Source organism: Paramacrobiotus metropolitanus, unplaced genomic scaffold (genome assembly GCF_019649055.1).
Source record: "Paramacrobiotus metropolitanus isolate TYO unplaced genomic scaffold, Prichtersi_v1.0 Parri_scaffold0000013, whole genome shotgun sequence".
NCBI lineage: Eukaryota > Metazoa > Tardigrada > Eutardigrada > Parachela > Macrobiotidae > Paramacrobiotus > Paramacrobiotus metropolitanus.
The window spans coordinates 1730296-1753314 of NW_026570233.1; the positions used below are offsets into that span (position 1 = coordinate 1730296).

Here is a 23019-nt window from a genome sequence, read left to right on the forward strand (position 1 = left end):
ATGCTGTTGGGCAAGGTATTACGATGATATCGTTACACCGCTGTTGAATTTCAACTAAAAAACAACAATCAAAAAGAACGGTTGCAATATTTTAAGATTTTTGCTGGCCGTTGGGTTTTCTTACTGGGTGTGGGACTGTAGGCGTCGAACATTGGCCGCGCGGGGGAAGGAGGACCACCTAGAACACCGAAAGCATTATTTCATTGAATATTGAGGCATAAAAAATAATCCACGTACCACTGCATATGGAATGACGTTGTTGCGCCGGTCCGTACATGAAACTAGAGGAATTCAGTTTGTAGCTGCTTGGACAGTTGACCCGGTTGTCTGATGAGTCGCAAATCGAATCCCGGTTTAGTGTTTACATATGTCTGCAGGGCATCGCAGTACCTCACCATTCCGTATTCTCCACCATTGTTATCTAGAATCCACTGAAAGTTTAACTGAGGCCGATTATTTAAAAAAATTGTGAATATAGCACTGACTTTCCGTAACGACGTAATCTATGATAACATTCGTGTTCGGAGGCGGTTGTGGTTCCGACAGGGCATACGCCGGTACGTGTTCGATATACAGAACTGGTTGCTGATTTAGATTCGTCAGTGGCGTCGAATATTGTGCTACAGAGGGTGGATTTGTTGTGGGTGCTAGTGATCCCAGCACGGTCATTACCGGCTTCCCGCGGCCAAAGTTCCGAAGATGAATCGCATCAGGTTGGTGTTTAGACGCGTTCCTGAAGTAAAAAATTTGCAGCATCTACTAAGTATTTTTTTCGCTAGTTGCGTGGTTGATCTCATTTTGGTTCAGACATTTTATCGTAAGATATTAGCGTACTGCAAATCTTAGCTTCTGCTACTGTTAGTACGTTTTTTGAAGATTCAACGTTAAACGAAAGCCCTAAGCGCACGGAGAATGAGGTGCCAAGTGATTTCCGCACTTTTTCGTGTAGCATGCTAGACAAGCGCTGTATGGGCGGCTCTAGCGTTCAGTGGGTTCACTGTCTACAGGCTTATGAACTGGCTGAACAAGCACTTTGAAATTAATTCATATTGAGTAGTACGTGCGGGTACGACAAACCAGTTCGAACCAGCAGTTAGACAATACGTAATACAGTTTGCATGTTTTGTAAACATACAATTGTAAAAATATATTTTAATTAGATTCGAGTCTATAACTCTTGATAGAGAGCCGTTTTGAAGCATGAACGATTTTTCAAGAGTGAGCAAACGCTCGGTCCTTTACTACTGGCAGCCTTACGCTGCTCAGCGCGTTCAGCAAACGCTCAACCCCATATACAGCTATAGAGTATCACGCTTTACGAAATGGTGCGGAATTTAGTTGGCGCTGCAGTAATATACATACCTGAAGTTCAGATAAAAACCGTATGCTGGATTTGGATAGTTCCGGCCGCCATCAGCGGCGCACGAAGTTACTTCGTGCGCCGCCAGTTTCAGTTACTGAAACAGGCATCCGCCAGGTTCAGGACCACTCTACATGTCCTGCTCGGTCGTGATGTAAATCGCAGTGTTCCGCCTTGACCAGCAACATGAGGGCATGGAACTACAATCGTTCGACCACAAAACTCTCCCAACTCATCTGTAACACGCAGTCTGTTTAGTAAATTAGGACTGTTCATTGTATTTGAGCCAACGAAAAGCTTACAGTTAGGGTATTTTGATCCCTCCAAGCATCCCAAATGAAAGTGCCCAAGCAATACTAAAAGGGCGCCTAGTCGGCTGCTCATTCTAATTGAGAAAAAGGGCAGCTGCCGCTCAGAGCTTTATTCAGAAAATGTTAACATCTTTGCTTTATATGTTAACATCTTTGCTTTTGCTTTGGTATTTATATCCATTTGTCGATTAATGGAAACTCGTGTCGGTAGTCTTTTACGTGATAAAGAAATCAAAACAAGAGGAGGACGCAAAACAAACATTTAGACAAAGAAATCGGTACAGTACAAAGCTCGGTGTTATGTGCTCGATTGTATTCGGAACAAAAATTATGTTTATTTTCTTATCGCAATGTTGCAAAACTGGCAGAGCTTAAAGTTCCAATGTTTGCCGGATGGTGTATGGTTATGTAACAGCTTTGTCGTATTTTATCGCAGTGGCAGATTTATTAAAGCTGCCTCTATTTTTTTGTATCATTGGTGACCGTTTTGTCTGATAATGAAGAGTAATACCGGATAACCGAAAGCAAAAGCTTCGTTCTGCCAGCATCGCGGGGTCGGTTAGTTTGAAAACGGCCGTTCGATAACTGCCCATAGGCGATGTTACCACTTATAAATTTTTACCTTATGAATAATAACGCTATGGCTTTCTAGGAATTATTCTCAAACAGGCAAATGACATATCGCATGTAGGTATTTGTATTATTTGTGTTTACTGTAGCCTGACAATCGGAGCCACCGACTGAACATACATACTGTAATCGTCTGGCAGATCATTCATAATCAGCGGGGGCGTCAGCATTTTTGCATTCATAAAAAGATTGACAGTTGAACAAGACGCGTGACGGGAGTTTCCGTTTTGTAATTACGGGCTATGGCAGACAGATCAACTAATAACAACACTATTAATGGAAATACTCGTAAACAAATTATGTTATGGCGCTTCACTATTGACTATTATTCGGACGGCTGCCCACGCGGAATTAATTTCACCATTCATCGGATTACTACCGCACGCACGCGGAAGTTGCCGAAGTATGCCTGGACAGGGTAGATTTAAAATAAAAGTAATACGTCTAATGCCGTCAAAACAAGAGTAACTTGTACTTTCGGTATATACGAATTTGTCTACGGGTAGTATTTCTACATGTGCAATGTGCATGAGTAAAATGGATATTTTGTTCGGTATAGTTTCGGTTTTACTAATCGGTAAGTCCCGTACTTAGCGTTGATTAGAATCGTACATTTGGGTTTTGATCAATTGATACTTGAAAATATGACGCGTTCTATCTTCCTGAATTTAATATTCACTGTTACTGTCCATAGCGAAAGCATGTTTTGCAGGACGTATTGCTTATGTACGCACACAGGCCGCTCTTGATCCGGTTAACGTTCCCAACGGGACACTTCCTGAACCGGCTGCCCAAGCACCCGTTCCCACTGAGGTTAAACTTACCGGCAACGCCTCAAACTTCCAGCTGCAACTATCCGGTGCTTCCGGTGTTAATCTCACCGGTAATCTGACGGACTTAGTAACTAATCTCGCTAAAAACGGTTCCAATCCGGAATGGGCATTAACGGGAACTGTACTGCATGCTGCAGCCGGCGATCAGCCTATAGAAGCGTCAAATTCTTCAACCAGTGCGCCTGTGGACAACGCGGCACCGGCACCGTCTGCTCCAGTTGCACAAAATAGCGGTGGTGTTAACAGCGTACCGAGTCTGCCAGCGGCGCCAGAACTAATGAACACCTCTGATTTATTACTGACCGGTTTGTCGAGCAACGTAACCGTTGCCCCACCAGAGTTACTAACGACGCCCAGCTCCGTCACAGTGCCTATTGCCGTGCCTGCAGGAACAGAGGCACCACCTGTATTACCGCAACCTGGGACTTCCAGCCCAGCGGTTAAAGAGACAGTCGCTAACGCCACGGTTGCGACACCGATTCCTCAAAATCCTGTGCAACGGGAAAGCCAGGAAACGCTGAACGTAACCGCTGTGCCAACCGTTGCGCTAGGCAATGTCACTAATGTTTCGGTGGCATTATTCAACCAGACGACAACCTCGGCACCAGTTAATACCACTGCCGCACCGGTCCCTTTTCAACGCCCACCGATGTTTCCGCAACCTTGTGTCAACATTATGCCGGGTTGTGGATTTATGGCGGAATCGCCGCGACTGCGATTTGAAATGATGGGCGGATAATTTATGTCCGAGTAACTCCGAACTGCCAACTCAGCCGGGAAGTTGCTGCTTGTCACATATTTGGGCGGGATAACTCCAATTTTTTAGCAAGTATTTTAATTTCCATTGCGGCGCATTCTGTTTTACGTTGCATAATAAAAGAACACCAGTTCTTTGTTTGTCAAATGCCCGGCAGAAAATTGCTTATCAAATTGTAACCGTTGACAAGTAAATTCAGCACCATCCTTCTTTGGCCATTTGGATGTTCTGTCCGGTCTCGTCAATATCCAAGCACAACGTGCACTTGTTGCCGTACTCCTTGCCGTTGCTACCGCAGACTGGCTTCTACATCCGGTTGCACATACGAGGACCGTTTCCCGGGACCGGCTTACACTTTGCCTGCCCAAACGGAAAACCGGTGTAATTATTGTATCAGATGCAGACAATGTATATTTTGAACTCACCTGTAGTAGCTACATAAAAAATGAGTTTATCGGAACTTAGGTACGTGCTTATGCAGTCACATAATTACTATGACGGTAGAACGATTTCGGAAATTTTTATGAAACAAGAGTCGTTTACCACCGAAGGTTTGTTATGGTTTAAGCAAATCTAAATTTTGTAAGGATTGTTTAACTGCCTCACCGCACGAGGATAGACGGTATCAGCGCCCCCATTGCTCCTGATTCCCACGACTAATGGCTTTCATAATCGACTGCCCCCGAAGTGCTCAAAAAAGCAGTACGTAGAAGTTTATGCGCTTTAGTATGTACATTGTAGCTTTTAATACCCCGTTCACATTTTCTTGGACTAGCGGCCGACATACTGACAGAATCTGTTCGCGTGGGCCGGTTTTTGACAAACATAATTATGTCGTTCCGCAATTCTTTTTTTCTTTTTATTTCGTTATGCCGCAAATATCGCACCGCACTGCGTTTATCTTAGATGTTCCATTTAGGGAAAGGAAAGGAAATTATTTCCTAGTTTTGCAGACGCAAGACAAAATACTGTCAGTCCTAATCGTAAACAAACATATTTAGCACTGTCCTTCTTTGGCCACTTGAATATCCTGTCCGGTTTCATCCATATCGAAGCACAACATACACTCGTTGCCGTATGTCTTTCCATTGCTGCCGCACACTTGGCGCAACATGCGGTTGCAAGCACGAAGACCCTGTGCCGGCTTTGGAGAGCATCTTGGCTGCAGCAAATGAAAAACAGGTATATGTGTTATGTATAGCAAAGTACATGTAGCATTCCGACAAACGTATCACAGAGCCTTGCACAGACTGCAGTTATGCGCTTCCGCATGGTCACACAACTGCGACAGTTAAAAAACATCATTCGTTTTTTTATTTATTCGTTAAATTATTATAATTTAACGAATAAATCAATAAATAATTAAATGCTTTGAAAAGCAAATCAATATATAACTTTAGCTTTCAAACGATAGACGAAAACAAATTTTCTCAACTAACCGTTCAACGTAAATTTTACTACAGTTTCAGACCTATAATTATTTTTTCCAGGAGAATTTGCTGGCTTACCGCACGAGGATAGATGGTATTGGCACTGTCGCCTTCACTGCGATCGTTCTGTGGCTTGTCACCGTGATCACATTCGCCTGCATAGCAAAACGATTTTATTTTTATTAGTGTAAGTAATCAGTCATCTTTTCCTATTTTGTATTTTTTTAATTTTTTTTATACTGTTCAATTTTAAAATATTTTTCTGGTTTTGTAAATATACATACTGTATACCATACAAGCAGATTTCCTATTTTCCTATTTTCATTTATTAAACGCTTGTTAATATAGGTTGTTAACCTTTTTAGTAAAAGCTAGTTGTTGTTAATAAAAGCTTGCCAGAGTTGTTCTAACAGAAAACACTGATAGAAATTTTTCGCTGTTAACAAGGTGCGCTGCCTGTGCGTCTGATTATGCATCAACGATAATATCACGCTTGTTTTAACGTACCGGGATGTCCAATTTCCACGCCGGATTTGCCGCTCTCCGTGGCTTGATAATGAGCAACGCATAATTCGCACAGGTTAGCGTATGTCTTTTCGTTAGTTCCACACAGTGGATCGTAATTGCGCGGGCAACCGGTCTTCATATCCAAATTGCACTCCTGCAACAAAATATAGCATTCTTACAATTTGGTAAATGTTTGGTTAATTATGGTACATTATTTTACCGGTCGGACTCCTTTCGGCTTGCATTGTACGACGGCCACGAAAGCCAAAGCGAATACTGCAAAACATTTTAAATATTTTCCGATTAGATACTGCATGCATACAGTTAAGTAAATTCTGAGAATCGAGAAACTTACGACACAAAAACACGTTCTGCATTTTGACGGCGAAGCGACAGAAATCGAGTAAAAGTTCTTTACAGACGAGAAACACCTAACTACCACATTATAGCTACCCGGAAGCAGCACTTTATAAGTCGACTGCGAACATGCGGGATTTATCATCCACAAGGATCTCTATAACATGCAAGGAATGTGATGCTATCGCCATCGTTTTCAGCGATGTTTGCTGTGGGCTTTGGCGAAAGTGTAGGAGAGTGCGGTAGAAATGGACTGTGAACCGTGCGCTTCTCTTGAAACAGCCATGATCTTTCAATTTCATGGTCGGTATGACTCAGTGTTTCGTCCTTGATTTATTTATTAGGAATGCTTGTTCAAATTTATTCTGTAGTACCTATCACTATGTTAACCTGATACCGGAAGTGAATCTCCGCTTAGAATGTGTAACTGTAGCAAAGGTGTTTACAAAATACCGAAGACTGATTAGATGTACTGCACACGTACGCGCGTGAAGCGAGCCATACAATTTACGATAGAAGTAGTGAAATAAATATAATGAACAATCAACGTTTATTAATGCCAGCATGATACAAAATAATTATTAATCTGTATCCATGGATAATACTTTTTTAGTTTACTTAAAGTAGTAGTTACATGTGCATGGCTTCGTAAGTGGTATCCCTGAATGATTTAATAAATATTTTAATGCATTCTGTAGATAGTATTCATGTAGATAGTACTTAATACTGCGGAGGTCAGCTTGCACAGGAGCATGTACGCAAAACAACAGTGTTTGAGGTCATATGGGGTCCAGTTATTATCATGTCAAATATTTGATATTCCACCTTAATGTGCTTCTCATCGTCGTAATTCAGAAACACAGCAACATTAACTCTTTCCAGTAAAGCTTGATATGTGATATCTGTACAAAGGATTTCCATAAAAACGATGCGACCAATATGTGCTCCACATCTTCCAGGAAAGCAAAAGGAGAGCAAAAATTACAATATCTTTGCACCGATGATTTGCTCAATAAATCGGCGATCGCGCGGGATTCCTTAGCGCGGTTAATTCCGCTGGGAATTACTGCCGCTGGCAGTCCAGTTACCAAAGGCACGTTTTGCACCTCTACGGTAATCTCCACTGACCATAAAAAACGTCAACTGCAAAACGACTTCTTTATTTACTTCGAAAGGCCTTCCTTTGCGGAAACAGTTAACATAGCATTAGCATGTAATCAGCATATAACGGTAAAGTAAATTTTGCTGTCTTACCGGATTGAGGGCATATCCACCAATCGCCAGCGTCCTTGTCCACAGCAGCGCTCTGGGATTGTTTCTCCAGACTCCCGGGTAAAACTGATTTAATATGGGTACTGGAATCAAGCATAAACAGTTAATCACAAACGTCAGAAACAACACTTTAATCATCTGTAGTCGTCGTTGGCGCCGATAATTACGCGGAGTGTTGATCCCGGCAATGTTGACCTTTACTGACATATTTTTCATACAGAACAGGAAAGCGTACAGGATTCCCATTATCCCAATGGGAAGGTACGTGTTCAGCGATCCCATTACGAAAAAATACGAGCCGTTCGCACGAATAACAGAGCAGGCTCCACTAGGAAGATATCCCAGCTTTACTGCAGTTTGACTGTAAAACGGAATACTGCACAGGAAAATATACATCCACATCATTGGGATGCCGATCGTGGCGTAACCTCGGGAAAACGACTTAGTATAGCGGTACGGATACACTAGCGCGATAAAACGGTTGACAGCTAACAAGACCGCCGCCCAGTTGTTAGCGTGATTAAACGTCTGGAGACTGCATACCAGGGCGGTGCAGTTAAAGATGGTAATGCGGAAATACACGGGTAAGGCGTGCAGCGGCGTCTCCACAGCGCACAGCATGAGCTCGATGAACATATAATTCGCCACGCAAATTCCCGAGCTGGTGCGGAGTTGCCGGTGTGAGAATAATGTTGTCAGGAGGAACGTGATTAGCACAGATCCCAGTACGGCGACGATAATCGTGGTGATGAACCATACTGACAAGTCAAGGCTGGATAAACTGTCAACGGTTGAGTTTGTTGTATTGTGATATACGAATGTAAAGTTGCGGTATTCCATCATGACAACAGCTGATGTTCGATTTAAGGGAAACTCACGCAGACTTAGTCCATGTTGCATCAAGATAAACGCGCAAACCGGAAGGGATAGCTAACTGACGCCGTCGGGCTGCTGCGCCTATAGGAGCGGAGCCTCAGCGGAATAACCATTATTTTCTTGAATATCTTCCGGTGCTGGATCTGGAATATTACTCCAGGAAAATTTCCCAGTCATTATCGCGAATCAATAATCACTCCGTCATTTAAAGGATCTTCAATATTTTTCATACAGTTTTGATTTCCGTCAAGCGAAACACGATACAAAGAAGCATAACTCCACCTGGTGAAACATTGCCTGTACGGTACGTACAAGCTGCACGTTTCGTTTTCCAAGCATAAGGGAACTGCTGTTTATCACTTCCCGAGCGCGTGAAAAATAAAACAGCTTTCTTGCACAGATTTGTATTATGGGAAAGAGCCTAGGGGCGTCTGAAAAGGAATGACGACCAACAAAAGCAAAACTTGCTTGCATCTTAACTTGAATGCTCAGCCAGATTAAGCTCGAACTGAATCACGCCGCACGTTCCAAGAAGTAAAGTGTTACGGCCGGCAGCAATCAGGTAGCATCACTTACATGTCTTCACTGCATCCTGCGCAGTAAGACGAACCACAGATGCGTCAAAAGGCGGGAATACCAGGTAAATGCAGAAGCCGGGCTACCGTAAACTGTGATTAAATCCGATAGTTTGATCATACAGCCGCGGACGGTTGGGTGGAGAATCTGAACTGCCTATCGGGGCCCGGCAGGCACCGTTTATGTTCGCTTAAATGATTATCCACGATAGCTGCGGCTTTATGTGGTAGTGATTGCTATAACAGCGGCGGCGACCTCGGCTTAGGATAAAAGTTGTTTTCATCTTGAGCGGCTGCGGCAAACGTAAGCAGAACAGCAACAAGGACCAGGAAACGCGCACACCACAGTGCCGCACCATTATATCCGAACAATGAGCTCCCAGCATCCTAAGAAGGTTGCATAATTGCTAGACCAAAATGTATTATTCCTGGGAGAGCAGCCAAGGGGGTAACATTCGAGCCGTCAGGAGACCGGTTAGCTTAGCCGATAATAAAATTATTGACCGGTGAGTAGTTCACGTGTTGATCGAAATTAGCGTTTGATGCCGTTTAGCGTCAGCGTCCTCGTTTACAGTTGGAACGATATTAAAGGGTAAATTTGCGAATGTGATAAGTGCTCAGTCTGTATTCCGCAATGTTTTTTTTTTGCATGCTCAGTAGTCGCCGATTGCTATTCCTTGTGTTGTTGTGCATGTATTGCCTTAGACGCAAAATTACGTCCACGCATACCGAAACAGGCGCACTTTTCTCTCAGCTCCACTACTTTTTACCTTTTTACCTTCAACATTAACCGTTCTTCAAAAAACAGGATCACAGGTTCCGGCTGGTACGGTCCATTGATGATGAGCTCTTTTGTACAACATGCAAGAATAATGTAATGAAAATTTAAATTGCACCATATGTATTGCGCATGATTTTGTGAAAACTTCTAATAAAGTGTGTTATTCCGTTTGTCCTACATTTGAGCTTTATGCGCGTTGTGAAACAAAAGACGCACACGCAATTTTCACTCTGCAGCAGCTGTAACCAGAGTACCGGACGTCAACATTTCGGGGACTGTCAACACCGCTCCTACCATTTGCTAATTAATTATCCAATTTCCGCTCTTTAATTATAATCCTCACGTGCTTTCTGATTTCAGTCCTTGGTCTACCTTTGTCGGGGAAATAACTGGATAGTCTGTATCATAGCGCAGGTCCAACGTTTTGAATCGGGTGCTGTTATAGCGTGTCCAAGTCGTGTAGCGGCAACATCGTTACTGAAGTATTAATTTTGCTTGCAGCATGGATCGGGCTCTTTCCGGGCTTTCTGTGCTGATTGCATGATGATGCACATCAGTTTCTTGAGCCAGTAAAAACGTAATTCTAAAACTTTGGTTTTTTTATGCAGGTATAAGCATTTTTATTTGTATAGACCTCCTTATGCTCTGCCATGCAATCAAAAAATGAGCGAGCTACAGTAAATGTAACCCGCAACGTCACACGGCATATTCTTTCTTCAAACGAACTCAGCGTCTGGTTTGCCACTAGCATGATTATCGCTGCTATCGGCACTCTTCTGTTCTCCTCCTTCTCTACATTACCGCTACCCAGAAGAGACTTCGCACCGGCTCCGGTGCACTGGTTTTCCAGTACATGTTCATCGAGCTGCTTATGTGCTGCTGCGCGTGCCCTTTATATTTCGTCATTCCTTATTCACCAACCAGTAATCTCTCTTGTGTTGTGGTGGCCTCCGTATTCCAGACTCTCAACCATGCCAACAACTGGGCGGGTGTCCTACTCGCCCTCAACCGCTTGGTGGCGCTCGTGTTTCCTTATCATTACACCGGGAAATTCTCCAAATTTTTTGCGGCACTGGGGATTCCGCTGATGTGGTCGTATATCTTTATCGGAAGCATTCCGTTGTATAATCAAACGGCAGTGACGAACGGGCTGACCAGCAGCGGTGTGTGTGCTATTATCCAGACGTTCGGTTTGTATTCGGTCGTTATTGGATCGTGCAATACGTACCTCCCGATCTGCATCATGGGGGCGGCGTATTTAGCCATTCTTATTAACCAGAAACGGGCGGTGCGTGGACGCGTCGGAACCGAACAGCCCGTGAGGAATAATGTCGAGCGACGGCTGACAATGACGAAAATTCTATTCTCTACGTTTCTTGTTAACTGTGTCTGCTTGTTTCCCGCCCCGCTGATTATGCATTTTTATCCGTTGGTGTGGCGCAGTGAGGCCAGAGCCACCCTTTGGGTACGGACAGCGGGATTGGCCGGTTATGCGGTTAATCCGGTAAGGAAATGATTGACTTCATTTTTATAGCGTTTAATTTATAATATGTGGGATTGTGTGCAGGTGCTGTTTTTTGCCATCAGTCGCGACTATCGCAAAGGATTTATGATAATAGCTCGTTACGCGCAGCGAGCGGTACAGCGTCATGTGGATGGGAAGCTCACAACTGCTAGCGTTACAGCTTAAAATGCTACTTAATGGTATCACTCGGTCGTTCTGCTCTTGTATGCTATTCTGTAGTGGCTCACGACTGAGTCACGAGAAACTTATACTGGTGGTTACCTGCAAAATTAATAAATTTGATCTTTAGGTAACGCTTCGTATTCACTTTAATTGAAAATAAGTCCTGTAGATAGAAACCGGAGAATGCCTAGCAAAATCAGAAAGTCAAGGAATTTGAAAACGGAGAAAGCAGCACACAGAAAATAAGCGCGCACTGTACATACTCTGTACAGTGTACACTATTACATATAAAATCCTGTCCGGCAACAGAAATACATATATCACATGACGGTACAGTTAGTACGGTCAACCCAACGATCGATGAATATAGTAGCGACCTATACTAGCGCCTAAGCAAAGGCTATTTAGCACTGTCATTTTAACAATAACCATGTGGATTTTTTTCTGGTACTTTTCAATTTGAATTTTTTTAAGTACGTATTTAATTTTTGTTTGTTTTATATAGAAATTTGACGTGTTAGGCCATGCAAACACATGCAGAGTGCAGATACTGTGCCATAGTGCGCCTTAACATGTTTAGGGATAACGCCAATTGGCGTTATCCCTAAACTGCTTTTTACCTGTACAGTCTGTATTTGTGATTATTTATGCATATACAGTATATGCCAAATCGTCGTACGGGCTTGTGCAAATTCAGATTCAACACGCCTGTTAATGTTCAGTATGTAGGGTACTTCTAAACGCTTTGGTGAATACATACATTAAATTACAACTTATAGTATGTACTACAAGAAACAGCCTCGGCTTCGCCTCCGCTTTTCTTGTGGTCTCCAGTCTACGGCCGGTTTATTCAAATGATTTCGTTCCGCTATTTAGTTAACATCTTATTCCTTCAACGAAACAAAATGATCCGAAAATACGCTAAAACGCAGATAGAATAAAAAGTGAATTTATGGCTTTTGTGCACTCAGACGCATTCACTTTCACTCGGAAGGGAATTTTTGTTAACTTCTCCCTCCCGACCTTGATCGAGTCTACCAGGTAATAATTTCCACTAAAGGATGCTTGCAATAGATGCTGATGGTAGTCCGATCACTCGTTTACCTATAGCGGTCTGTGTTCTCTGGATAGTAGTGGTAGTTCGGTCACTTGTTTAACTAGTGTGCTCTGGATAGTAGTGGTAGTTCGGTCACTCGTTCACCTAGCGCGCTGCGTGCTCTGGATAGTAGTGGTAATTCGGTCACTCGTTCACCTAGCGGGCTGTGTGCTCTGGATAGTAGCGGTAGTTTGGTCACGGCTTGGCTCTGTGAAACTAAAACCGTCTGGCCGGGTTTTGGAATATGTATGGGCATTCAGATTATGGAAATGGTTTCTGCTGATTCTATACGTGAAAGCTGGGTTCGTGAATCCCTTTTTATTTTTTGTGGTAATAAAGATCTAGCATGTACAGTAGATACCGTACTATTGTTCCGTATTATACGAAATAATTTACGGACTGCAGATGCTGATTATCATTTATCAATCACTGACTTTAGTTTTGCTCGGACTGCAATGAAAGGTTAGCCCGTTTGAACGATTACAGTACTATGGTCAGTTTCTTTTACAGCTGCCTTCAAATGTAAACGATTTAAACTGTAAACGAAGCCATCCACTTGCAGTATCGTTTGCGCTACTGCTAATTGACTTTTCTAGTTTTGTAGGATTAAAAGTTCAAACCTTTTTGATTTGTTGATCTAAAAAGGGTACCAGTTTAAATTTACTGATTTTTTGCTCCATGCAACAGGACTTTGAAATTGTTTTCAAGGTCACCTTGAGTTTTCTTCTCTACCGGCACCGGCGTCTGTGCACGAGAGCCGGAGCAGATATTACCAAAACAAAATGCATGTGACACAGTTTCCAGACATGCTGAATCGAATGGCGGTAGCAGTTTTTCGATTAATTTTTTGGCTTGTTCTGACCAGATCGTACGGGGTTTTCCGTTGTATTATAGATCTTTACCTTGATAAGGTAAGGAAGGAGCCACTTCTGGGAAATAATGCAGTACTAGGCTACAACTGCTCTGGATAATCATGGTACTGAACATTGTACGGATATCAGCGGTAAAGAGAAAAGCTGTTGCACGACGACATACTCGTACGTCCCTTCTACCAGTCTGTAAAATTAAATGCTAAATTATAACTGAATGCAAGTCAAAAAGGAGACATTCTTATTGCCAATGCACAACTGCAACACCTGCAAATTTTCCCACAAAAAATGATAAATTCCAAGTATTGAAGATGGTAGTATACCGATTAGTAAGTCATTTAAATTTCCCGGTTATCGGTACAAAATCTCACCTCTGGCAAAACAGAACCATTTGCCAGCAAGCCAAAAAGAGTAAGTTTCTACTATATAATATTACAAGAAACAGCCTCGGCTTCGCCTCCGCGTTTCTTGTGGTCAACGGCCACTTTATTCAGTTTTCAATGAATATCTATTAGAATAACATATTTCGTCGAAACATAATCGCTACATTGTACTAACGCAAAAAAACGGATTTTATATATAAACACGGATTTAAATTTTTTATGATTTTTTAATCAGTTCATGATTCTCTCAAATCACCATAAATTCCCACAACTGAATTCATGATTCTGTGAACCTCTACTTGATGAATCTGGGTGGTGGAAGCTCTGTCACTCGTTCATTTGACGGGATCTGTGCGCTGGACAGTACCGGTAGATCATTCACCTGCTAGCTCATTTGCCTACCAGGCTATTTGCGCTGGACAGTACCGGTAGCTCGGTCACCCGCTCATCTAATGGTCTCGCTCACCTAACGGGTGCCGCACACTGGACACTTGGACAGTACCGAGAGCTGGGCCACCCACTCACCTAATGGTCCCGCTCACCTAACGGTCCCGTACACTGGACAGTACCGGTTGCTCGGTCACCCGCTGACCTAACGGGTCCTGTGCACTGGAGAGTACCGGTCACTTGGTTGGCCGGCACTCGTGCAGAAATTGTCCTCGATGACAACGTTACATATATAGTCGTTCTTGTCGTAATGACGGTCTGCTAATTAAATTCATTCTGATAATTTAAATAGTAGAAATGACTTTCATTTTTTAGCTATATTTTAGTTGGTTTACGTGGCAACATTGCCTGGTTAAAAATACCACGATGATAATTATTGTTACAATAATTTATGTAGTTGCATTTGGTGAAGTTAGTCAAAACTATTCCGCTTTGGCGTTCGAAGCGGGAGAGGTTTTGAAAGAAATGAATACTATCTGGCCGGGTTTTCGACTACGGGCTTTCAGAATATAATATTGGTGTTGGTCAGTCATTTCTGGTTTGCCGGCTCTGGTGTATCCCATTCGTGGCAATATAGATCTGAATTAGGATAGTGCAGCATTTCTCCCTTCAGAGTTACATCGAAAATCGTGTCAAAGCCGGCTTAGGTACCAACAGCAAGCCGTATATTAACGCCTGCTTATACATTGTACACCGGTGACTTGGTCCTGCACAGTAACGTGGAAACGTAAAACCGCCAGTACGATGACGTTAACGGATACTGTGGGCCTGATGTTAACTGTACAACTCGCAACATTTGTTATTGCGGATGATCCGTTTCCGGGTACCTTCGACATTTCTTTTTCAGAATTCATGTTCTCTCTTCTCTGTATATTCTTCGTTTTTTTTTCTCAGTTTTATTAGGTAATTTAGATAGACTGTCTTTTATCAGCTTAAAATAACAATTTGTTTTAATAATGAGTTTATTTAATATTATTTGTCATTGGTAATTATTAAGTCATGTACACTTGCCGATCCGTGACCTTTTTGGTTCATTTAAGGCATAAAAGACATGGTGCAGTTCAACAAATTTTATTTTAAAGGTACTCATGAGGCGTAAAATAATTGTTTTCAGCGATCCATCTAACTGGTCAGATTCTGAAAGATCGGACACTAAAATTTCAGTGCCGACACCAGCTGGAAAAACAGAAGGTACTCTGCACGGAAATCAACAAATGTCCAGCCGGATCATCGCAGATCCGATTAAAAAGCACGTACAGGACGGAGTTGGTCCCAACGATAAGAGCGCGGTGTACAATGTCGGCTGGCGTTGAGAAGGCGACACAAAACTGATGAAAGCGGATGTTGGAACCGGTAAATTCATGACAATATTCCGCGATAGTGTGCCTTGTTGATTTTTATCGTGAACTAATTGCTGTTGTGTTCACGTTTCCTGCTATCAGCTGCTAACAAAATAACGTTTCTTTATTATCTGCACATATAAGGCACATAATTTTGTTGATTACTTTACGTTCCTTTTATGTACATACATCAGTGATATTCTAATATTACTCTGTTATCAATAATAATATTAGATTTTTTATTATCAGTATGCTATTCTTGTGTATTCTATTCTTGGGGTTTTTGTAAAGTATGGTATTTCTTTTTTGTTGTTTTGTAGAAGTATCAACATTACGTGTTTGACAGTGTTTTTATTCTGCAGATTTTACCAGCCTGACCTATAAGGATGCCAAACCGGTGACAGGGGATGACTTACGCACCTTCTACTACCTTACTTGCGCATATTTTCAAAACAACGACGGCAGTAAATCCTTCACATGCAATAGCTACGAGTACTGCTCCAAAAATGGCGACAAGTTAGACTGCGCTGAAGTCCCAACATACGGCGGGTCGTGGTCGGGAGACCTTCAGATCGGTTAGATTGATACTTATTTATGCAACCCTTACTGCAATTGCACCACGTGGTATGTTGTTACAGGATTAAAGGCCACATTTGACTACGATCGTTGTAAGTGATCCTCAAGATCCTTGGTTAACGTAGCTAAAACTTCGAAACTTTTATTGCAGCTAAAAACAAGAAGAGGGGCGAGGGTTGTTTGACTGGTGGAACGGCCACAACTGCGGGAACGAATACCGGCAACTGCAATTGCAAACAAGCTCGCGAGGAAGCCTTCCAGCCTCTGTGTACGTACAGGCTTACTGACGTGATTGTACAAACCAAAGAATTAATAAGATGAGGTAATGCTGATTACAGCGCTGGACACGTACGGGCCTTTCTGCACCGCCGACGGTAAATTCGCCAAGCGCCAGTACGACCCGCGTATCAACCGAGTGTGGTGTGTGGATGCAAATTACAAGCCGACGTCATCTCCTGCTGTTAAAGTTCCGCAAGGACGCATTCCCACATGTTAACTGCCCATATACTGACGGCACTCTACGTTCATTTCATGTTGGTGTGAGAGTGCAAGTCTCTCTGCTCGGAAAAGTGCTTGTGAACCTCAAATAAGCGTACCGTTTGGATATTATGGAAAGACTGTAAAGTCTAATTACCGATACATATGACTCGCCAACCATTAACAGAACCTACCCGGGAAAACCTTTACGCTTTAGAATTGCCAGTACATTTACGTGTATCTGGATGTAAAAGTGCACAAACAGATGTCCGTAAATAAGACCTTTGGCACAACGTTCGAACAGTTCGTTTGATATGTTGTAATCGTATACGAAGAGCCCGTACACGTGTGTCCTCAGTTTGCTTCCACTCCAACGTGTATAAACGATCTTCTAAACTGCAATGGTGTGCTTAATTTAGAAAGACAATCTTAAAATTTCAAAAGATATACCTATGTACATATAAATGCATACGGGCCTTTCGGTGTCTAAGTAATTTGCACACTGTGATTCGTCACTCCCTTGAGAACCATCCAGTGAAAAGTTAACTTATATCAGTTGTCGACTTGTCGTCATCCTGGTCAACAGAACAGAATAGCGCGCCATCAAGACCGTCGCGTACCCAATCTGTACATGTGACTCATGCGAACAGTACAAAGATGAGCGACTGGGTTTGGGAGGTCACCACTCGAAAGAACAAGCACTGTTACAAAAATAAATTTACCTATAAATAATTAGCGAACACGTACGCACGAAATACACCTAAATCTGTGCTGCATATACTGCATAGTACGCATCTGCCACTGCATACTAGAGTTTAATATTTCATTCACGACAATACATGGCCTGAGCAAACATATTTGCGCGGGACGCTTTAATTATGCAAACGCATGATGTCTTTCGTCGGCTGGCACCTGCTGCTGTTTCGTCTAGTTAAACGTAATCATTTATATCGCTTCCGCAAGTAACACGCGTCAACAGATCCGTGCGCGGACTGACGGCGATTGAGGGAAATATTTGGTTTAAAAAAATACTAAATGAAAATATTAAAGAGGCCGATGTCAGTTCAATAGCGACTAGGTACACGCTTATTTTGATTTACGAAACTGGTATTTAAAGCCAAATATAGAGCGTTTAATTTCAGTTGGAGGATAGTAAGTCAGTAATATCGCAACAACAACAAACGATTTAATTAATAACCTTCTCTATTTCACTTATCCGGCCAGGTCAGGAAAATGCAAGGTGTTGCATTAATGATATCCCTCCTGCCGATTACCACGGCTCGGGTTTCACAGTTTTACATCCTGGCCACCGACAGGGATAATTCCACATTTATGATTATGTTCCTGTAATTATGTATTTGTTCGGATTATGTGCTACCTAAATATCGATACACCAGACGGCGAAAGTTAATTGTCGGACACTCCATCAACGCCTCGTTACTCCCCCTCGGTTTTGATCTACATAAGCGGTATCCGGCTTTTATAAGCGGGGCGCCACAACGACGTTTTGCCCCAGATGTGGGTTTTTTTGCAGTAAAGATTAAACTGTGCTAACACGACAGAACTGTTGCACAGCTTGATGAAGTGGATTTGTAAGACGGGTGCGTTTCATGTTAAGATTCGACCAATTCCTCTCCATCAGTCAGATTGCGGTGATCGAGAATATGTTTCTTTACAAATGGTTGTTATTATCCATGACCTTTTTTCGGTCGATAGAGGGCAGTTCTGTCGCAGTGTCGCATCAGGCTGCCCACCACGCTACACGCAAGCACAGATCTTGCGCCTTCGGCATTTGCTGGAACGAGAGGGTGTGGCAGCAATCCATTTTAAAAAGTGGGTAACAACTGTGCAGTGTGTGCAAATTTTTGCTTGCGTGTTTTAAGGTTTCAAATAAATAAATAAGTCGGCGATTTCGAACAGGCGAAAGGACATCACTAAAAAATGTTCCCATACGATTGGTCAATTCTACTAAAGAGCGTGCCCTTCCAGTTACGACCAGCGCCGGAATACTGACACGACTGGCTATGCAGACGCTGAAGCAAGACCTTAGCGATATCAAGCATCCGTACAAAGATGCTAGCTATGGTATTCTACCGCCAAGAGTTGGATGACAACGTTGAATATTCGTATTATGCAATGAAACTAATTAACGCTATCAAAGCTGACCGTAACTGCAGATCGGTGGCCCGGCATTTCGCAGACTGGATACCTCTTCGCAACGGTACAAGGAACATTCTTATACAAGGAAGATTCCACTGTACAAGGAACATTCCATTCTTATACACGGACAGTTGGTACTGGGTAACCTTGACTTTGAATTCGTAACTTACAGTTAGAGTTAGTCTGATGTTATTTAGAGTTAACTTTGATGTTAGTTAGTTACTTCGAGTCCGACGTCCGTAACTTGGAGTTAATATTGAATATCCTGTATATTTGTTTTCTACGCTTTGTTATCTCAAGAGGCATAATACGTAGAAAAATCAATGGATTGCTTGATTAGAGTGCACGCTTCACCCTGGCAATTACTATACCTTTCAATTACATTCTATTTTTACGCAAGGTGGTGCAAGTGTTTACGACCAAAAACAAGGTTCTAATATTGTGAACAACTGTGATATTGAAAATATGCCGACCAAATAAAGTGCAACTAAACACTGGCAAATGTGTTGACGGATGATTGACGATGAAAAAATCATAACCCGAGCACACCCCGCAGTATAAGCGGAATATGCACGTTATCAAATCCAAAAATACAGAATAATGAAAACAATATATATACTAAAAGTGATACCCAAAGGTTTCCCTAGCGTTATTAGTCAGTCATTTGAGAATAACAAATGCCCGGGACATTACGACAATATCCTCTACTTTTCCTCCTTGATAAACATCCTCGATTCCTGATGGTGTCGTATCCATTTGTTGCTGATTTGCAACACGTGATGATAATCAAAGGCGGGCTGCTATGCCCCACCAAAATTGCGGTGCCCCACTGTTTGTAAGAATAGTGGTTGTTTCAGATGATATTGCTATATAGTTGACTTTGTACGTTTGTAAAGCATAATAATAACATGCTGTACGTTTGTAAAGCATAATAATAACATGCACAAACCTGTCTGGTATGAATTTTAAAAAGTAATGGATTTTAAAATTAATTTTATTAATTAACATAATACTTGAAGCATACAATATGTCACTTAGCGCCTTACAACATCCGTTCTTATTCAAGATTTTTTTCACAAGATCCGATTTTTTTAAACTAGGTTTCAGTATTTTTGGAGTTCGGCGGTAATAATCTTAGCAGTTCACTTCTCAGGTAAATTTTCTGCCCATCAGGTAGTTTATAGAAGCCGACGGATGGAATACATCAAACGTCGGCGGAACTAGCACATTTTGATCTTAGATTCACCAAGATAATTTTACATCGACCATGCTAGACTTTCCAATTGGTACAACAATTTTTGAAAATATTTTTGTACTGTTATAATTTATTGTCTTTATGACACATATCGTGTACTGCTGAAAATGCATCATACTCATGTATACTGCCGGCATACGCGGCTGTTAAAATCTAGGAATGCGAACACATTATTTTTACAGCCAAAACAAAACCATATCTAACGACGATAAATTCCCATGGACGTACATATTTTGGCGTAACGCCAACGCAGTTTTAGTAACTGGATGGGCTTGCAGCGCAAAAGCACGCTTATGACTTGCTAACCAGGCGTGCAGTCGTTTACGACCGTTGTTTAAAAGTGTCATTGAACGCACCTATAAACACTGAACATGCCTGTTTATTTGTACTCGCCCTGTAAACGCCTGGAATTCAGCGAAAACAACGTGTTAGTCTCGAGAAAGAATGTAAGCGGCAGACCACTTTTGTAAGAACTGACCGACATTCCACAAAAGTAAAACACCTTTTACCGCAAATAAACGCCTTTTACTTCCGTTAATAACACCAAACCACCAAATTAACTATCCACAAAGCGTTTTTACAATGTTTTCAAAACAGAAATGTTTCATATAAAAGGAGCAACAAGTTAACCGATGGAACTACAGCACAAACATTTGCAATCAGTTGTTAAAGGTCTTTCGAAATATCGGTAATTCATTTGCAATTTTATCCAGTAATCAGTTTCTGCTTCCCGTCAAACATGCCGAGCGCTAGCCTCCAACTTGCTCTTTTAGCCCTCCTTGGTAAGTGACCTTTTCGCCTACTCAGTAAGCTGTAAAAATGTTTCCAAAGCAGATGTGCTGAGGCGTAGTCTAAATTAGTCTTTCTATGAATAATCGATAAGCCGACCCAGTAATAAGCTCAGCTTTCAGAAACGTGTAAAGGTCAACAGCGTTTTCAATGTAGGCTGGAAGCTCGTTGATAGTACTGCTCCCAACCCGGCGCAAGGTAGCTGCGATTGGCCACTGGATCCATTCTTTGGAACGTATGACATGAACTGGGCGCAGCAAGTGAACATGATGAACTTGACCAATGGAGTTGTGGGTAAGAATGTCTTCTTACAACAAGCAATAAACGCTCCAAATAAATCAGTGGAAAACTATGAAAGAGTCTTTAAAAAGTCAACGTACTTAATGTTAGATCCTGCAAATTGTTTGCAACGGTTTTTTCGTTATCAGGCATTCCTCCTGACGTAGTCCTGGGCGGAGAACGTCAGGTGTTTAATAAAACAGCAGATGGGAGCAAATACCAACAGTTCCTCATTTACTCTGACCCAGTATACAATAAGCAAGTGGCGTTTGTCTGCGGAGTGACGGACACTTTGTCTCTCGGTGGTCCAGCATCCTTGACGTACACCTTCACCATGCTAGATGCCAAAACTTTGCAGGGCAGTTATACCATCAGCGTGGCTGGCGTCGGTACGGTTGCCAGTTTTGTGGTGAAATTCGCCTTCCAAGTTACTGGTGACTGCGGATTTTTTGACGTAAGTGTCTGCAGTTTAAAAATTGACTTAAATTGATTTGATTTGGTTTAATGGAATACTCGAGGTGATATGAATTTGAAACAGCACCCGTAAGGATAATTTTTCTTTTAACTTTGGTTTACTCACCCGGAACTTTTATCGAGAGCAAATAATTAACTGATCTAGAATAATACGTGATTATTAGCAGTAGTATGCTTGAAACAGAATCCGGAAGAAAAAGTTTTTCATTTTAATTTCTCTGTTCAGCTTTTTTGTGCTGAACAGAGGAAAATAAGCAAATACAGAGTCTGTAGTAAGGTGAGCTCTAGATACAATAGTGCGTAAATCAGTCAGTTAATCTAGCGTAGATCTGACCTTCAAATTAATATAAACCATGACCATATGTACAGCGAAGTTCTTGTAATGAACTGTTATAACTGCAGACTGTGACCGTGGCTCCGCCGCAAAACTTTGTGGCAACGGCGCCCTTTGACCGCGTACAAGGTTATCCAAGGACATTTGTGGAGGTCCTCCAGGGAATTCTGACCTGGCCTTTCTTCACTTGGTACTGCGCGTTCAAACCGTAAACAATCGATGGAAAAAGGAGTCTACTTTTGTATACAGATATAATTAATGAAGCCTGCCTGCCATTAATCACCTTTTTCTTCATCAAAAACATCAAAAAATTTTGTAACCTGATTAAACAAACTGCACTGCTATTAGTTGTGTTGTTATTAAATGTACAATTGTTGGTGATTTATAAATTATAAGTAACTGGTTATTGTATAAAAATTGTTGGAACAGCTGATTAAAGTAGACCTGCAAATTTTCCCATCATGGAATTACTGCACACTGAAATTACCGTAAAAAGACGAAAACTTTCGCTTCTCATCCGTTTGTTTGTAATAGCCTCCTCCACGAAAGCCAATCTAGCAACCGTAGTGTCACTATTAACAGCATTAAACTACGGTAAAGGGCGGTAGTACGTACTCGTACACTGTGGCAACCATTAACAAAATGGGCAACCATTAAAAGCCATTTCTGGTCTAAAGTAGAAGGCCCAATAATATCCGGTCAACTAGCGCTGCTAATGGAAAAACATTTCGCCTACATGTTTCTGGACTATTACGTCTAGTCGTCTACTGTTCTCCTTCTGGGGATTCAGCTAATAACATTGTATACCTTTCACCAGACACGTTAGAAAAGCGCCAAATAAACATGTTCGCGCTATACTTGCAATTACCGACCTACAGCTTTATATCGCACTGTTGACTGTTGATGCCCTTGTGATACGAGAGCGTCTGTTTTCCTGCATTGCACACAAGGGATCGTTTCCTTCTAATTAGAGGGCTATACGGGCATTTAAAAGCAAAAAGCAGCAGACCTCTTTAAACGTCGGCAGAACTTGACACTGTATAGGTTGTTTTCGGGGATGGGACTAATCATTTTGCCGCCACCAGGAATAGTAAGATAATCTGAGACGCTAGGATAATGACAGGGCCGCAGGTTCAGTCCAGACGGTCGTTGTCAAAGGCTCGT

General features: G+C 42.0%; 6 protein-coding genes across 6 annotated transcripts; 4 read left to right on the forward strand and 2 right to left on the reverse strand.

The window, feature by feature from the left end:
- Positions 1 to 2692: 2692 nt before the first annotated feature.
- On the forward strand, positions 2693 to 4025 carry LOC129584254 (mucin-17-like). Its single transcript, XM_055476373.1, has 2 exons — positions 2693 to 2878; positions 3014 to 4025. Exons 1-2 carry the CDS (start codon positions 2824 to 2826, stop codon positions 3871 to 3873), a joined length of 915 nt encoding a protein of 304 aa, XP_055332348.1. The 5' UTR covers positions 2693 to 2823; the 3' UTR covers positions 3874 to 4025.
- Positions 4026 to 4733: 708 nt separating this feature from the next.
- LOC129584255 (serine protease inhibitor dipetalogastin-like) lies at positions 4734 to 6300 on the reverse strand. The gene is made up of 5 exons (XM_055476374.1): positions 6184 to 6300; positions 6049 to 6104; positions 5829 to 5982; positions 5400 to 5476; positions 4734 to 5053 (listed from the first exon to the last, which is right to left on the reverse strand). The coding sequence occupies exons 1-5, from the start codon at positions 6203 to 6205 to the stop codon at positions 4889 to 4891; spliced, it is 474 nt and encodes a 157-aa protein (XP_055332349.1). The 5' UTR covers positions 6206 to 6300; the 3' UTR covers positions 4734 to 4888.
- Positions 6301 to 7095: 795 nt separating this feature from the next.
- Positions 7096 to 8297, reverse strand: LOC129584239 (galanin receptor 2a-like). Its single transcript, XM_055476355.1, has 2 exons — positions 7440 to 8297; positions 7096 to 7328 (listed from the first exon to the last, which is right to left on the reverse strand). Exons 1-2 carry the CDS (start codon positions 8295 to 8297, stop codon positions 7233 to 7235), a joined length of 954 nt encoding a protein of 317 aa, XP_055332330.1. The 3' UTR covers positions 7096 to 7232.
- A 2245-nt stretch (positions 8298 to 10542) lies between these two features.
- On the forward strand, positions 10543 to 11379 carry LOC129584240 (histamine H2 receptor-like). The gene is made up of 2 exons (XM_055476356.1): positions 10543 to 11193; positions 11257 to 11379. The coding sequence occupies exons 1-2, from the start codon at positions 10543 to 10545 to the stop codon at positions 11377 to 11379; spliced, it is 774 nt and encodes a 257-aa protein (XP_055332331.1).
- Positions 11380 to 15500: 4121 nt separating this feature from the next.
- Positions 15501 to 16583, forward strand: LOC129584241 (uncharacterized). The gene is made up of 5 exons (XM_055476357.1): positions 15501 to 15524; positions 15874 to 16086; positions 16150 to 16179; positions 16239 to 16355; positions 16426 to 16583. Exons 1-5 carry the CDS (start codon positions 15503 to 15505, stop codon positions 16581 to 16583), a joined length of 540 nt encoding a protein of 179 aa, XP_055332332.1. The 5' UTR covers positions 15501 to 15502.
- Positions 16584 to 20625: 4042 nt separating this feature from the next.
- LOC129584374 (uncharacterized) lies at positions 20626 to 22306 on the forward strand. The gene is made up of 4 exons (XM_055476532.1): positions 20626 to 20761; positions 20925 to 21062; positions 21197 to 21501; positions 21924 to 22306. Exons 1-4 carry the CDS (start codon positions 20719 to 20721, stop codon positions 22065 to 22067), a joined length of 630 nt encoding a protein of 209 aa, XP_055332507.1. The 5' UTR covers positions 20626 to 20718; the 3' UTR covers positions 22068 to 22306.
- The last annotated feature ends 713 nt before the right edge of the window (positions 22307 to 23019 follow it).